This window comes from Podarcis pityusensis, assembly GCF_964106645.2.
Source record: "Podarcis pityusensis genome assembly, chromosome: 1".
NCBI lineage: Eukaryota > Metazoa > Chordata > Lepidosauria > Squamata > Lacertidae > Podarcis > Podarcis pityusensis.
In genome coordinates this window covers 74,233,324-74,248,589 of record NC_138028.1, presented here as the reverse complement: position 1 = coordinate 74,248,589, position 15,266 = coordinate 74,233,324, and the positions used below count along the sequence as shown (strand labels likewise).

At 45.9% G+C, this 15,266-nt stretch overlaps 1 protein-coding gene and 1 long non-coding RNA gene across 2 annotated transcripts; one reads left to right on the top strand and one right to left on the bottom strand.

Moving 5' to 3' along the window:
- Window positions 1–6,828: 6,828 nt before the first annotated feature.
- On the bottom strand, window positions 6,829–10,406 carry CDKN1C (cyclin dependent kinase inhibitor 1C). The gene is made up of 3 exons (XM_080999818.1): window positions 8,828–10,406; window positions 8,180–8,306; window positions 6,829–7,618 (listed from the first exon to the last, which is right to left on the bottom strand). The coding sequence occupies exons 1-2, from the start codon at window positions 9,420–9,422 to the stop codon at window positions 8,185–8,187; spliced, it is 717 nt and encodes a 238-aa protein (XP_080855944.1). The 5' UTR covers window positions 9,423–10,406; the 3' UTR covers window positions 6,829–7,618; window positions 8,180–8,184.
- LOC308474131 lies at window positions 8,469–10,921 on the top strand. Its single transcript, XR_013984521.1, has 3 exons — window positions 8,469–8,616; window positions 10,528–10,652; window positions 10,765–10,921. It is a non-coding gene; the product is annotated as an uncharacterized lncRNA (long non-coding RNA).
- Window positions 10,922–15,266: the final 4,345 nt, after the last annotated feature.

Genomic DNA, 15,266 nt, shown 5'->3' with positions numbered 1-15,266 from the left:
TTAGCGGAGGGCTGCAGCAGCCGAGGCAGGGCCATTTGAAGGCTGAGGCCTGCGGATCTTTCATTTCAGAAGCTCCTATTCTTAGCCATGGGGGTGGGGTGGGCTGAGACAATGGCAGCCCCAGAGACACCTGCTTGCATGAAAGCAAGAGAAAAGCCCATAAATCCTGGAGGATCCAGCTGCCTCCCTCCATGTATTGTTGGCGTTTAATAAGGAGGGGGGAGGCTACTTTCCCCCCACCCACCCAACTTTCACCTTTCAAAAGGGACAATCGCCTCCAACCAGCGCCATAGGCAGAGGGGCCTATGAAAAACATCCAGTTCTCTTGATTAAGTGATCATACAGTTTGGACGTAAATCAAGGTTACTTTTATGCCGAGGGGGCGGTGCCTGAGCTTAATCCCGGGGAAGAACTTCGAGGGAGAGACGATTTTGTTTTAAATCAGTACAACCGCCTGGATTCTTAAAAAGCTTCCCTGGCTTAGAATATGTGCTGTCGTATCGGACTTCTCTTACTCTTTTTAATATAAAAAGAAAGGAGCGGGGCACCAGGTGAAGGGGAGAGATGATTTCCAAGGCCGCTTGATTCATGCAGGAGTCGAAAGGCCTCTCACAATAACTAATACTACTGCTAAGAGGAGTACCTCTCAAGGAACCTCCTCTAAGGAGCTGATATCCAAACAACCCCACAGACCGACCCTGTCGGTCGGAAGAAGATACCGTCGGCGATCGCTTTGTAGCTGAAGGTGGGGAAGGGGAAGGGGAAGGGAAGGGAAAGCCCGAGGGGAAGAGGTTCACACACACACTCTCAAGGCAGGGCTTTTCTATCAGCTGGGTCCGACCAAGCCCAACTTAGCGGGGCAAGATCAAAGCCAGGATCCCACAAGCGGGAGTCTCACTCCTTTCTGCAGACTGCGGAGAAATCGAGCCTGGCTCCTGAACTGCACACGGAATCTCCTCCTGCACCCTCGACGCCGTGCCCGCCCCCCCCCCGCTTCATTTCCCGCTACACTCAGGTCCTAGCAAGCATTCATTGAAAGGAAGCGAGTGGTCCCTGGAAGAACTGCTTCTTCCACGTTGCGTACAAAGGATCCGGAATGGCGGCTCCCAGAGTTTCAAAACACACACACGCCCCGACAGCGCCTTTCCAGACTTTGGTTCCCTGGAGCCCTTGCAGCCGCCTAAGGCCGTTTTACGACGACTGTTTTCACGCGACTCCACAAGTTAAAAGCAACTTGGCGGGGGGGGGGGTTGGCGGGAGCAGGTCCCGCTCCGAATAGCCCCTTTCTCTGAGCGACCTGTTACTTGCAAGGAGGTTCCCTGCATTTGGGTGCCACTGACTCGCAAGGAAGCGCCCTCTTTAAGCGGGAAGCGCGCCCCGGGATCAAAGAAACTCCGCCGAGCTCGGAGCTGCGGAGCAGGAGGAAGGGCGGGACGAAGGCGGCCGAGAGAGCGCCGGGCTCCGAAGGGGCGGAGGAACCAGGGTCACTCCTGTGCCACTTATGAATATTAGAGCACTGCGTAAAGGCGGGGTGGGGGCGTGTAAACGAGACGCAGAAGTTACCGTAAAGCCCAGAAGATATTCGTACACACACACAAAAAGACTCCAGACCAGTTTCACTTTACTGCTCCTAATTACCTATTGTTCGACGGGTAATTTGGGGAGACGGATTAACAGCCCTCCCTTAGAATTGCAAAATCAATCTCCTTTGCTCAAGCTACTAGAATCCAGATCTTCCCATTTACGGCGCGATCCTAAATTCCAGATCTGTTTACTCGGAAGCCCCACGAATTGGGGTTGGATCGACGGTTCCGTCAGGCCAGGAATTTGGCTCAGTGGTGCAGTAGGGCTGGGCGGGAAGTCAGTAGGGCTGGCTGCTTACCACATTTTGAAACAAGTGAAATAAGACACGTGGCCATCTAAGGAGGGAGGAGCCGCCACAGGACCATCGAGATGAATTCTTTTTAATGGGTTAACCTCCCGAGTGAGTAAAGTTGCACTCCTACAACCCAGTACAGTACTAGGCATATTTACTCACACTTACTCTGTGATAACCGTGCACAGGATTGCAAGCTTCTGCATACTCCGCAGTAAGTAAATGGGGTTTTCACCGCCTGAGAAATCTCTATTTAGGGTCAGGCACTACTGCTGACAGAGGCTTAGCATAATAGAATCATGGAGTTCAAAGGGACCCTGAGGATCATCTAGTCCAGCTCGCTGCTACTAAAACCTGCACCATTGAACAGTGATCGGTATTAACAGGTTGATATAATCTGGGTACTGAACATGACATGATTTTGTTTTGTATGGAAAATTGTCTTTCCCATCCCCCCATCAGAAGTGAACTCTAGTTCACCAAAGCTTAAGGAATCTGTTCATCTTTAAAGTACCAGATTTGTTTTGCCGCTGCAGGCTAGCATGGTGGCTTATTTTGAAGCTTCCAAAGATGGACCTATACTTGAGCAAATCTCACTGGTTTCATCCTATTGTCTTTATGAGTAACTGAATTTAGGGACCATCTACTGCTTATAAAAGGCTCATTCCCAAGTAAGCTTGCATCTGATCCTAAACACTATGGAAAGTAAATTAAAGCGCTGCTTTTGACCTATAAAGCCTTAAATGGCTCAGGATCGCAATACCTCAAGGAACGCCTCTCCCCAAATGAACCAACCCAGACCCTGCGATCACCATCTGAGGCCCCCTTCATGAGAGGTCTGTTATCTTTCCACAAGGGCCAACATTGATGCCAAAATCCAGCATTGCCTGAGCTCTGCGAGTGCAGCTTTCTCCCGATTGAAGTGCAGAGTGTTTGAGGACTGGGACATTCGCAGGGAAACCAAAATGCTTCTTTACAAAGCTATTGTACTAACAACTTCACTGTATGCTTGTGAAACATGGACCACTTATAAACGCCATCTCCCACTCCTTGAAAGATTCCATCAATGGTGTCTCCGAAAAATTTTACACATCACTTGGGAAGACAGATGAACTAATATCAGTGTACTGGAAGAAGCAAAGATCACCAGTGTTGAAGCAATGATTCTTCAACATCAACTTCGTTGGACTGGTCACGTTGTATGGATGCCTGATGATCGTCTTCCAAAGCAACTACAGTGGTGCCCCGCAAGACGAATGCCTCGCAAGACGGAAAACTCGCTAGACGAAAGGGTTTTCCGTTTTTTGAGCTGCTTCGCAAGATGAATTTCCCTATGGGCTTGTTCGCAAGATGAAAACGTCTTGCAAGTTTGTTTCCTTTTTCGTAAAACCGTTAATACCCAGGGTGCATTGCTTGAAGAGGTGCAGTTGCGACTTGACTTCGAGGAGCAACACATTGCACGTGGTGTGGTAGCCTTTTCTGAGGTTTTTGAGGACTTTGCTGATTTTTGAAGCTTTTCCAAAACTTCTTTTGCAGCCGTTTGGTAAGTTAAACTTTTAAAACTTTTTTGGGGGGTTTTGGATTTTGGGTTGGGGTGTTTGGAATTCAAGGACTTGGTGTTGGGGAGGGGTTTGCAAGAATCTGGGAGCTTGTGTGGGTTTTTTTTGAATTTTTATGATTTTTTGTGACCATTGGGCCACTCTGCTACGAGTGATTGCCAAAGAAGGAGGAGGAGGAGGAGGAGGGTGGCAATATAAGAATGGGCTTTTTCTTTGCTGGCTCCCCATTTGTTGAATGTTCTCTCTAAGGAAGCTTGCCTGGCCTCTAGGCAACACTGATCTTTAAGTAACTGTGGCCTTTTAGAAGTGGGTGGGATGTTTTTAACGTATTTCTATTTCCTCTTGGTTTTAATATATCTATGTGGGTCCCCCCTTATTTGTCCATCTGTTTGGTTATAAGTTTCTTTGGGTTGCCCTGGGCAAGATAAAACATCTAACAAATTCAGTAAATAATAATAATATCTGTTTACTTCTGAGTTCGGGCTGCAATTGGACTTCAGTAAGCTTTGAGGAAAGCTTTTGATTGCAATTTTATGTAAAGGTAAAGTTCCATTGAAATCAATGGTTCATGTAAATAAGAATGCTATAAATTTTTACTTATATGTGTTACCTGAAAATAAGTCCCATCGGTTTGCTTGGCACTTATTTTGAAGTCCCTTAGACTCACAGCCTTAATCTATCTGGCTATATTGTATGTGTGAGTGAGTGAGAGAGAGAGAGATAAGGCACATTTAATTAAAGGCCAAGATTTTGACATTCTGGGAAATTTATGGTTGTGCTGGGAAGGCCTTTGGAAGCATGCACAACAGATGCAATATTTTGTAAAGATATATGCTATTGTGGATAAGATCAGAATGGCTCTCAGCTATTGAGTTAAGGATTAAGGGCTCCCTGAATGCATTGACATGGCAGAAGAGCCACTGTGGTTTATCGCGCCAATGATCCATAAATAACGGGTCACTAGGAGATTTAATTGGCCAGTTCAAATCTTTGCAGTAGTGTATGAGGGGTGTGCCAAGGCATGGCACACGTCAGGGGAACTGGAGGCTGCAGAGAAAGAGACTGAAACAGGGTACTGGTTGTTGAGGTCCTTCCATTACATCTCTTTATGTCTTATTGATGGTGGCCAGATTGCAATATGTGGAGTACCTCTCTGAAATGCAACCTGCATTTTATTGTGATCATTGGCAAAATATTTACCAAGTTCATTGAATCGAAACACTTCTCTTAACAATGGAGTCCTAAACTTGGAATGACATCATAAAGAGTGATACTTTTTGTAGCATACTGACGGATGCCCGTTTGCCATTTTAAGCTCAAGAGAGGAGATGGAGCCAATCATATCTCACAGGCTCATGGACCTCTTACAATTCACATTGCTGAAAGCAGGTGTTCGTTACATCAGCGCAATTGCTTCTAGGCTGTATTGGGCACTGTGTTTTATGGGTACATCTTAACAACGTGGTGCACAATCGCTGGACATGAGCTGGAGTACAGAATTATGACAGAAGGTCCCATTGAGCCATACTTAAAACTTTTCCCCCCCATATGGGCTACAATCAGAACCACATTTGCTTCCACAGAAATGAATGGGGCTTTTAATGTAAATATATTCAAAAGATGGATGTCAGATCTTATGCAACACTAACACTGGTTTTTCAACTCCCACCTAAAAACAAATGTTATTGTTATAAAATTTCTATACCACCCTTCATTTGAAGATCACAGGGCAGTTTACAGTGAGAGAGTACACATACCTTTTAAAGACATTAGCCAATGATATTTTCAGAAGGCGATACAAAATTCCTTCCTCATGGCTTTTATATTGACAAAAACAGTGTGCCTCCAATACACACACACCTAGAGTTCACCTTTACAAGTGTATAAAGTAAGAGCCAACAGGCTTTCAACCCACCACCATGCATTTCACAGTGTATTCTAACTTGCTGCTCCCTTTCCCACTGTTCCTCAGGAGGCATCTTTGGAATCAATTAATTGCAGTCATCCTGTGCCTTTGCAGCTGAGCAGTTTAGCTTCCTGAAGCTTTGCACCTCTAGTCTTAAATATTATAAGGTATAAGCCAGTGCTACTGAAATAAAATTATCCTTCTTTCCAAAGCATGGCTAGGAAAACTATGCCCCTCTAGATGCTGCTTCGATCCCCAGCTCACAGCCATCATTGCCAATAATCAGGGATGTCGTAGCCAACCTACATGCAGTAACTACAGTGTTGGGGTACTGTTCAGGGTTTTTGTTGTTGGGGGGGTTATTGAGAATTACTTTTTTTGTATTTTTATTTTAGATCTTGTTAACAATTTTATTTTTGCATTTTTGCATTTATTTTTGCATTTTTCAAAATTTATTATATAGATCTTAATGGTTATTTTTCTCATGTGATCTTATCATATATGGGGAAATTGTTCAGTTTGGTTGTGTACTTTCTGAAGTTTTATTGTTTGTGACTTTTGTTGTATTTGTAATTATGTATTTTTTTCATGTTATAAGCTGCCCCAATATTTAACTATGGAAAAGCAACATACAAATTATGTATGTATGTATGTATGTATGTATCTCTGTACCTTGAAAATATCACTTGCCAGTTTTATGCAAATCACAATTTGAAAGGCACAGCTAGTAGTTCACATTCAGTGCTGGACTACTTTTTTTGGTAGTCCATGTGATACAGCAAATTTGTGTTTTGCATGAACAGGTGAGTAGATTGTCTCTCCAGTGTGAACCATATCAGACTGGTGGTATTGGAACGTTCACGGCAGAGAATTTGAATGTGACTTTTATTTGAATGTGACTTAAGGATGCTTGTGTTTTATGGCTTATGGTTTTCCTTGCACTAGTTAATAATGCTAATAATGGTACCTTCTGATGTTAGATGGTGGTGGTGAAAAAATAATTTTAAAAAATAGATTAGTAGGCTCCCTGCTTCAAATCTCCCATCCCAAGGTGTAGACAGGTAGTGCATCTGAAACATGGGGATGAGACAGTGTGGTAGGGCCAAAGAGATACCCAGCTTTTCTCTTCAATGCAGGTATCCACTGGGTGTGGGAGAGAGGCAATGGAATAGGGCTAAGATTGCCTTGAGTGTGGTTTTTGTGCAGTACAACGTCTGCAGCCAAACTTTCTTATGCAAGTTGTTTAATCAGGTGTGAGGTGAACATAACTTTAATCTAATGTCAGTCTATCCATCAGGTTTGCTCTCAAAGTACACAGAGGCTGACAGTCCTGCTCTTACATAAGGAACCAATGACCGTTATTGCATAATATTAACAGTGATGTTACACTGAATTTTAAGAAGCCAAAGAAAATAAAATTGTGTGCACTGGGGTGGGGGTTCCAATCACAGAGTGATAAGAATAAAAGCTATAAACACCAAGGCAGCTTATTGACATTTGATTCCTTTTTATTTTAACATTGTGGCATAAATTTGCAGTGGCAGTGGTACAGACCGGCTCAGGAACCATTGTATCAGATTTATTTTCAAGTAATAACTAATTTTGATTCATAGCTACATTTTGTGAATGCAAAAAAAACCCACTATAAAAATAAATTTACATTTTTGTAAATAACAAAAAAGCAAATATATAGTGCCCTTTGGCTTAACCAAATAAGAAAAACAAAAACCAAACACACAAAACAGACTACTGGGTGTCAACCAAAGTTATCCGCTTTTTTTTCTTGACATAAATAGAAAATATAAGTTAGTATAACTCTTAAGTTGTTTTTTTGTTTTGTTTTTTTTACAAATATACATTTTTTTTGTTTGTTTTGCACTGAGAGATCAGCAGAGATTAAACATTTATATAAATGACTTTAAAGCTTTTACACTTCTGGCCAGTGTACTCACATTAGGCATAATACATTTTTAATATATATAAAACGTAATACATTGCACAGTTGTAAATTAACACTGCTCCGTCAGGTGGCTTGTAGTCGGGCCACTTTTGCTACATGGAGGTACAAGCAGTTCCTTCTGGGGCACGAGTAGAAGAGGAGGAACGAAAAAAACAAAACGGGGAAGAAGAAAAAAAAAAACACACACACAACCAGGGGATTCTTCCTCCCTACTCTGGGTCTCTCTTGCCAGTCCCTTTTAACGTGTGGAGGAGGAAGGGCCTCTCAAGCTCTTGTGTTTCCAAGGAAACAATCACTTCGGTGTTGTAGTGCAAAATCTGTAAGAGAAGAGCAAACGCATACATAGCACAAACTTGCACAGAGGACTCCCGGGCGACGTCGCAACTGGACGGAGTTGTTGGCCGATACAAAGAGTCTCCCCCGCCCGCCCCCTCCTCCTCGCTCTCCCCTCCCCCGAGGAGCAACTGATGAGTCAGCAAAAGCGGTGGAGGAGGGGGCGGAATGGCTTAAAAAAAAAGAAAGAAAAAGCAAGCAAGCCCCATGCAATATCTGACCATCAGGAAGTTACTCCAGATCGGGGGCCCGGAGGAGAAGAATGGGGAACACACCCAACTGACCAGTCAGGAGAGGCTCCTTTTGCAAGCCTCCGCTACCTTCCCATTCCCTTGCAATCCCCGCCAAGTTTTGGCAGCGGCCCCAACTGTTCTGCAAACAACCAGTCACGCACGAGAGGTCGCCCCTCTCCGAGAGGCAGGGCGGAGCAGGAGGGGCGAGCTGCTTCCCAAGGCCGATCGAACCCCCCCCCCCAAAAAAAACTTGCACCCGTTTCCAAGTATTAAAAAATAGCCGATCTTGACGTGCACCCATCGCTCGCTCACCTCGTTCATCGGAGCCTTTTCCGGGGGGTCTGCTCGGCGGGGACAGCAGAGACCGAAGCTGGCAAGGCGCTGGGATGATCCCCGGACACTTTCGAGTCTACGACTCTTTTCCGCTTGGCGAAGAAATCTGCGGATCAGACCCAGGAGAAAGAGGGAGGGGAGGGATTAGCAGGGATTCTGTGCGTGTGTGTTATTTTTTGGGGGGTCACTCGAGCCAAGAGCTTCGAGCTGGAAAGGGACACACCCCACCCTCGGTCAGGAACGGGAGAAAAACAATCGCGTTGCACACCAGGGACCCGCCCTGCTTGGCTCGCCCGGGCGCCGCCACGGAGCGCCTGGCTCTGGGCTCCCCCTGTCGGCGAGCGGCGGGCGCCGCAGCTGCTGGGGTTTGTTTACGTCGCAAAGGGGAGGCAGCCGCCGCCGCCGCGATGTGCTGCGTAAGCATTTTCCTTCCCCGCTCCACCAACCCCCGGGTACCTGCGCGGAATTTTAAGCAGAGGCAGCGCCTCCGGGCAACGTTTTAAGACGCCGCGCAGATGAGGAAGGGGTGGGGCGCCCCCATAACTCGGGCTGGGAGGGGCAAAGTGGAAGCAACCCCCCCAAAAAACAAGCACAAGTGCAACCCAATCCGACGGCGGCGCTGCTTACCTGTGATGTGCGCTACACTGGCCGACGACGCCCTTTTCAGCGCCGCCGCGGCGCACGGGACAGGCTTGATTATAATCCCTGAGTAGCTGTGGAGCTGAGCGGCCCGGTTCTCCTGGTTGAGGCGCTCCTCGCCCGCCGACCTAGTGCTTTCCAAGGGGGCCGTCTTGCCCGGAGAGCTGAGCGGGGAGGGGGCCGAGGACACCCCCGTCCCCTGGGGATCGGCCTCCGGAGGCGCCTCGGCGCTTCCCGCTGGAGGTGGAGGCGCCTTGGAGCGGATCACCAGCACCGGGAAGCGGCACTTGCCGACCTGCAGCGTCTCCCGGTAGAAAGCGGGCACGGCGCCTCCGTCCACCTCTTCCCACTGCAGCCTGCCCGGGCCGCCCAGCGGCGTGTCGCTCTGGAAGTTGTAGTCCCAGCGCTTCTGGCCGTCCTCGCAGATCTCCCGCAGCTTGCTCTTCAGGTCCCGGTTCAGCTCGTCGTGATCCACGGGGCCAAAGAGGTTCCTGCACACCCCGGTGCGAGCGTGCAGCGGGAAAGTCCGCCGAGCCGCCAGGCGCTCCAAAGCCGAGGCGCTCGAGAGGTGCACGTTGGACATGATGGTGGCGGCGCCTAGTAGTAGTAGTAGTAGTAGTAGTAGTAAGAGGGAGCGGGCAGGTTCCTTCCTTCTCCGCCCGACGAGGCAGCGGGTCCGATCGCCTTGGCAAATCCAAATCACAACCCCGGAGAGCAGGGCTGGGCTTTCGCCGCCTCCCTTCGCTGGGGGCCCGGAATAACCTGCGCGCGCCCCGATCCCCTCCGCCTTAACCTGCCCACCTTCCGCGCCTCGCTCCGCTTCTAGCAAGCCTGCCTGGGGCTGCCTCGCTTTTTAAAGCTCTCACCGAGTGAGTTCGAGCAAAACATCGATTAACATAATACTATTTCTCTGCAATAACACTCTTGCCATTGGTAGACGCTCCATTCTACCCAGGGCGTCGGACCGCCTCCCCCGGCTCCTTATTGGGTGAAAGGCGAAGTGTGGCAAGGCGCCAAAACTGTCCTTGTCCTTGCCATTGGATAGCGTGGCTTGTCCGTCACGGTTGTGTTTAGAAAATTGAGGGGGGGGGGAGTTAGAGAGGGAGAGGAGAGAAGGCGGTGGCGAGTATCATGCGATTTAAAGAGATGGTTGAGTAACATGACACCCAGCCCACGGCTCAGCTCCCTTTGTTTGCAGTCGGCGACGGCTGCTTCTCTGCGAGTACTTTTTTGTTTTGTTATTGTCATTGCGCTATTTTTTTAACACGAGAACTAGTGGAAGCACAGAATTACTGGAGGATTCGTAGGGTTTTAGGATTCTGTTTGTGTTTGCAAGATTGAACAACTTTTCTGCCCAGCATCTGAGAGTAAAAAATTCAAACGGCTTTGTGTAGAAAACAAAGGTTATATGTACAGTGGGGCTCCAAACGTTAACCGACTTTCAAGGAGTTGACGACTGCAAAAGGCAGCGAAGGGAACGGATTAATCCTAATATGTTTAGCTTTCTTAGTAACAAGAGAGTCAATTGCTTGATAGGTTTTGAAACTGCATCCGGACTGGGACATGTAGGAAAATGAAAGCATTCTGTCTTTTTTTCATTAAAAGAAAACCACTTAATCTAAGCTTGCTGTCTTAACTACACTGAATTGCCAAAGATTAACTGACTTGTGCGTAATACATCTTTGCAGGTCATTGCAAATGTTGCCATCTGTGGTTACTGGAGGGGGAGTTGAGTTGCCGAACTCTACATCTGCAACCAAGTGTCTGAGGCATCCTGATGGGAGTTTGGTACAGGGCTTCCAGCTTTACCAGAGTGAGGATTTCCCCCCTCCCTTTGATGCTCCACCCCAACAAAAGAAAAAGAGTGAGCAAGCAAAAGAGTACCCTATTCTCAATTGTTTGGGGTTTTTTTTTTATCTTGGCAGCTTTCATCAACCTTCCAGCTGATTTAGACTACGGTTTTCTTCAGCCCAAACCAGGAGAGCCATGCTAGCTGGGGCTAATGAGGGTTGTAGTCCAAAACATCTAGAGAGCACCAGGTTGGCAAAAAAAACACCTGGATTAAAAAAATACTGGACCCCACAGTTCTCCATATCTGTTCTTTATCACAGGAGCAAGGCTTAGTTTATATTCCCTCTACCATTCTTCATCAAGTTGACTACTGTGAGAAGAGGATGCTGGACTAGATGGGCCACTGGCCTGATCCAGCAGATTCTTCTTACGTTGCTAGTATTTAAGGTGTTTTGGTGCTTTGTGCTTGAACATCCTGCATTTCAGGGCTTGTCTACACTTCTGCTTGTCCCGCGTTTAAAACGCATGAGTCCAAGTGGTTTTCCTCTTGCCCTGCTCCTTTCCCAGGGAAAACCCGCTCTTTAGTTTTAAATTGGAGCAAGCTACGGTCTAGAGAAAATCCAAATTGCCATTTGCTCTGATTGAGCACTAAAGAGCGGTTTGGGAGGGACATGCAAGAGGTATTAAAGTCTTTTAAAGAAAGACTCCCATTCTAATTCATTTCCTTGAGTTGTGAGTGGACAAAACTTTTCCCCTTCGAGGGAATAGCAGGGGCGGAACAACACCTGCAATCTACTCAGGATTAAAAAATATCACAAATATCTTTCAAGAAGTAGCAGAATGGATTTGATACGATAGTCAAAAGTAAAATTACTTGAGATCACTGAAGGTGGTGCAATCTAGGGGAGTAGTGTTGGCCTCTTAAATCAGGAGGACGTGAAGTAGCATTGGCGGGTGGGGGAATGTCATTACAGCCCCGGTTCCTGGGGGTTTTATCATTGAAATGAAACTTCCAAGAGGACCATATGGCGATTTGCAAGATGGCCTGCAGTCCAGAAAGATGCTGTTCAGTGAACAGTTCATAAAAAGGCTATCATGGTTCAGTGACACTGACAATACACCTCATTAGGCAAGACGTAAACCCCTGTTGGAAGGGTTTTTGATGGGGCAGAAAGAAGAAAAGGTCAGTCATCCAATCAGACCTTCAAGCGAAAACAGGTGATGAAATATTAATTCCTTTGATTTAACAACCTATCAGATCTAGTCCACAAAAGAGATGATGGGACCAAAGCCAATCCCGCTTCAGAGAGTAAATGATCATGGTATACACAGTTATCCTTTTAGCGATTGGTACCCTGCCAAAAGAAGGCAGAATTCAGTTTCTTTTCAAGCCTTGGTAATGATTAACCAATAAAGTATAAGCCCCACAGACTAAGCTTTGTTCACTTTAAAGTTTGTGTTGGTCCACTGTGAGCCTGCCTATCCTATAGATGTGTGTCCATGTATCCGGGAGCAGATAACACCCTGGGCAAGGCGAGTGGAGCCCATGAAGTCAACTGCGCTGAATGTCAGCTGCACTCCAAGTGAAACAGCTTGTTTGAATGTTTGGCCTAGAGCTTGTGCTGAGATATTTGGCTCTGCAGATGGCTTAAACGGAAGGCACCTAGGTGAGTGGTCCCCATCTTGTCCCCACACATTCTGTCATCCCCATGGTTTGTGCCACACAGCCTCTTCTTTTGGTGCTGCTTGGCTGCATCTTAGGGTTGCCCACGTCAGGCTAGTGATGCAATTATTTAATGTTCTCTCCTGAACAAACAAAACTTTGAATTGGCTTTTACTGTAGCGATTGTTACTATCCAGAAAAGGCAACATGAATGCCCAGTGTTTGAATGCAGAAACATATATTGTACTTAGAAAGTATACGTTTCTTGATTATGATGATTGTCTCTCTGTCCCAACCATTTACCCCAGGGGTAGCTAACCTTTTCTTGGCCTGAGGGCCATATTCATCCTTGGTCAACTCTCCAGGGGCTGCATAGCAGCATTAGGTATTGTCTCCCCATGCTCTCACACACTTAATCTCATGTGCATGCATACACAGCCCTCAGCTAATCCATACAGGTCAGCTGAGGAAGGAGCTATCACTGGCCTGCTTTCCATTCATTTGCGAAAAGTAATGACATTGAAGACCAATTCTGTGTAATGGAACCCAGCCACCGCCTCTGCCACCTTCACTTATCCAGCTCTATAACCAGTGTCCCCCCCCCGCAGGGGTACTCAAGGGAACCTTCCTCCCCCCAAATTTTCAAAGTGTGGCACCTACTGTAACAACTTCATGGTGAGTACCGGCACCTTGTTTTCTATTGAAAAAAAGCAATGTGTGTAACAAAGTGCCTCTCATTGTTGTTGTTTAGTTGTTTAGTCGTGTCCAACTCTTCGTGACCCCGTGGACCAGAGCACGCCAGGTACTCCTGTCTTCCACTGCCTCCCGCAGTTTGGTCAAACTCATGTTAGTAGCTTCGAGAACACTGTCCAACCATCTCGTCCTCTGTTGTCCCCTTCTCCTTGTGCCTTCAATCTTTCCCAACACCAGGGTCTTTTCCAGGGAGTCTTCTCTTCTCATGAGGTGGTCAAAGTATTGGAGCCTCAGCTTCAGGATCTGTCCTTCCAGTGAGCACTCAGGGCAAACTAATCTGAGGCCTGTTTTCTTGTACATCACAATCCGCCCGTCATTGCCTGTTGCCATAACTATGTCCTGAGTTGCAAGCTAATTTTCCTGAACTTTGGTGGTTATGAGTTAGCCATCCTAATGCTTTTTGACTGTGGTGTCCTGAACCACACATGGCATCAGCACAGTGGCTCCTGACAGGTTTGGGTCATCATTCCTGGCTAATTTTTCTGATTCTTTAACTAGTATTAAGCCAGAATTCCCTGTTTTGAATGTACTGGGGAAACACTGACTGAACCCAAGAAAGAATCTTCATTGCCAAAGCTCATACACAATGCAAGGAGGGGGGAGTGTTTAGTCCCAATGCTTGTTCCTGGCTTCATAATCCTTGAGTTGTTGCTTGAACCTGACCATTGTGTGGGCTCAGCCATTGTTGTGCAGTACTGTAAATATTCACTTCCCAACACAGTCATTCATAGAACCAAGCGACAGGATTTTGCCACAATTGGTTTTCTGATAGGGAATGAAATGAGGTTAATGTTAATGAGTTAGCATTAAGCCATTAACCTCACATAAATTTGACAGTAGCGTTAGGCTTAATATTGATTTCCAAGAATACTGATGTTTCAGGTTCTCTCTGAAGACTCAATAGTGGTGGCAAAATGAAAATATGTGTTATTGACTCTTCTGTTGCTAGCTTGATGTTACTCCATGGCAAACATGGAAATATTCATGTGGCAGAAGCATCTGAGGCCTTGTACTTAGTTTCCCAACTGAGCTCAGTGGAAAAGTTTCAGTCTTCTTAGCACAGGGGTAGCTGTCCTAGTCTGGGAGGTGTAGACCATGGTTAGGATACAAGCCTACAGTGTACAAGACCTCACACACATTATTGCCAGACAATGGTAGGGCAAGACAAGCATGCAAAGACAAACCAGGGTTAAGCACAAGAAACCAGACTGAGGCCAAATTCACAGCAAATATTAAAACACTATGATACCACTTCAAATTGTCATGACTTCCCCAAAAGGATTCTGGGAGTTGTAGTTTATTAAGGGTGCTGACAGTGGTTAGGAGGCCCCGATTCCCCTCACAGAAATGATTCTCAGAGTTCCCTGTGAAAAGGTGTTGATTGTTAGGTCACTCTGGAAAGTGTAGCTTTCTGCAATAAGTTTTATTGTGTTATATTCTGCCCTTTCACCTAAAGTTGCCCAAGGTGACAAACACATCTGCATTTTTTTTTGAGAAAAAAAGGCATTCTAAAACAGGTAAAAAGATGGTAATCTTATAATTGATCAAAATGATCAATTATAACACATTAGAGAACACAGATACATTAGATCTGGAGAGTGTTAATAACAGGTATGGGTGGCATACCTTGGCTACAACAAGATGAAAGTTCACAGAGAATTTCCTAACCATATATTAAGGAATGCTCTATGCAAGGTGTGGACCAGATATCAACAATTATTAGAACCAAAAACGCCATGGTGGCTGTCCCCACTAGAGGCATTTGCAGTAAAAAAATTAAATACGGAAAGTAATTGGGCAAATTATAGTCAATTATTAAAAGAAGATCAGGAACAACTGAAGCTCAAAACATTTGAGGAGATAAGACATTACCTCACCGACTGGCTTCAATAGCATCAATTAAATAATGTATTTAATTCAGACAAAAAAACAGGGTTTTGGAGAGAAGAATCTAAATTACGAAAAGTATTATTAAAAATATTAAGATATTAATATTCTAAACTTATGACCTTTTATTGAAATGCGATCTAAAAGATGAGGAACTAAAAGAAGTTATGGTCAAATGGGCACAAGATATTGGCTACACAATATATATGGAACAGTGGGACAATTGATATTCTACGCTAGCATCACCCACACTTTGGGTGTGAGGCAGGCACTGTACTCTTGAACGTGCTGGTGCTGGCTTGTTGTGTCTGGAGGCTGAAAGCCAGCAAGCAG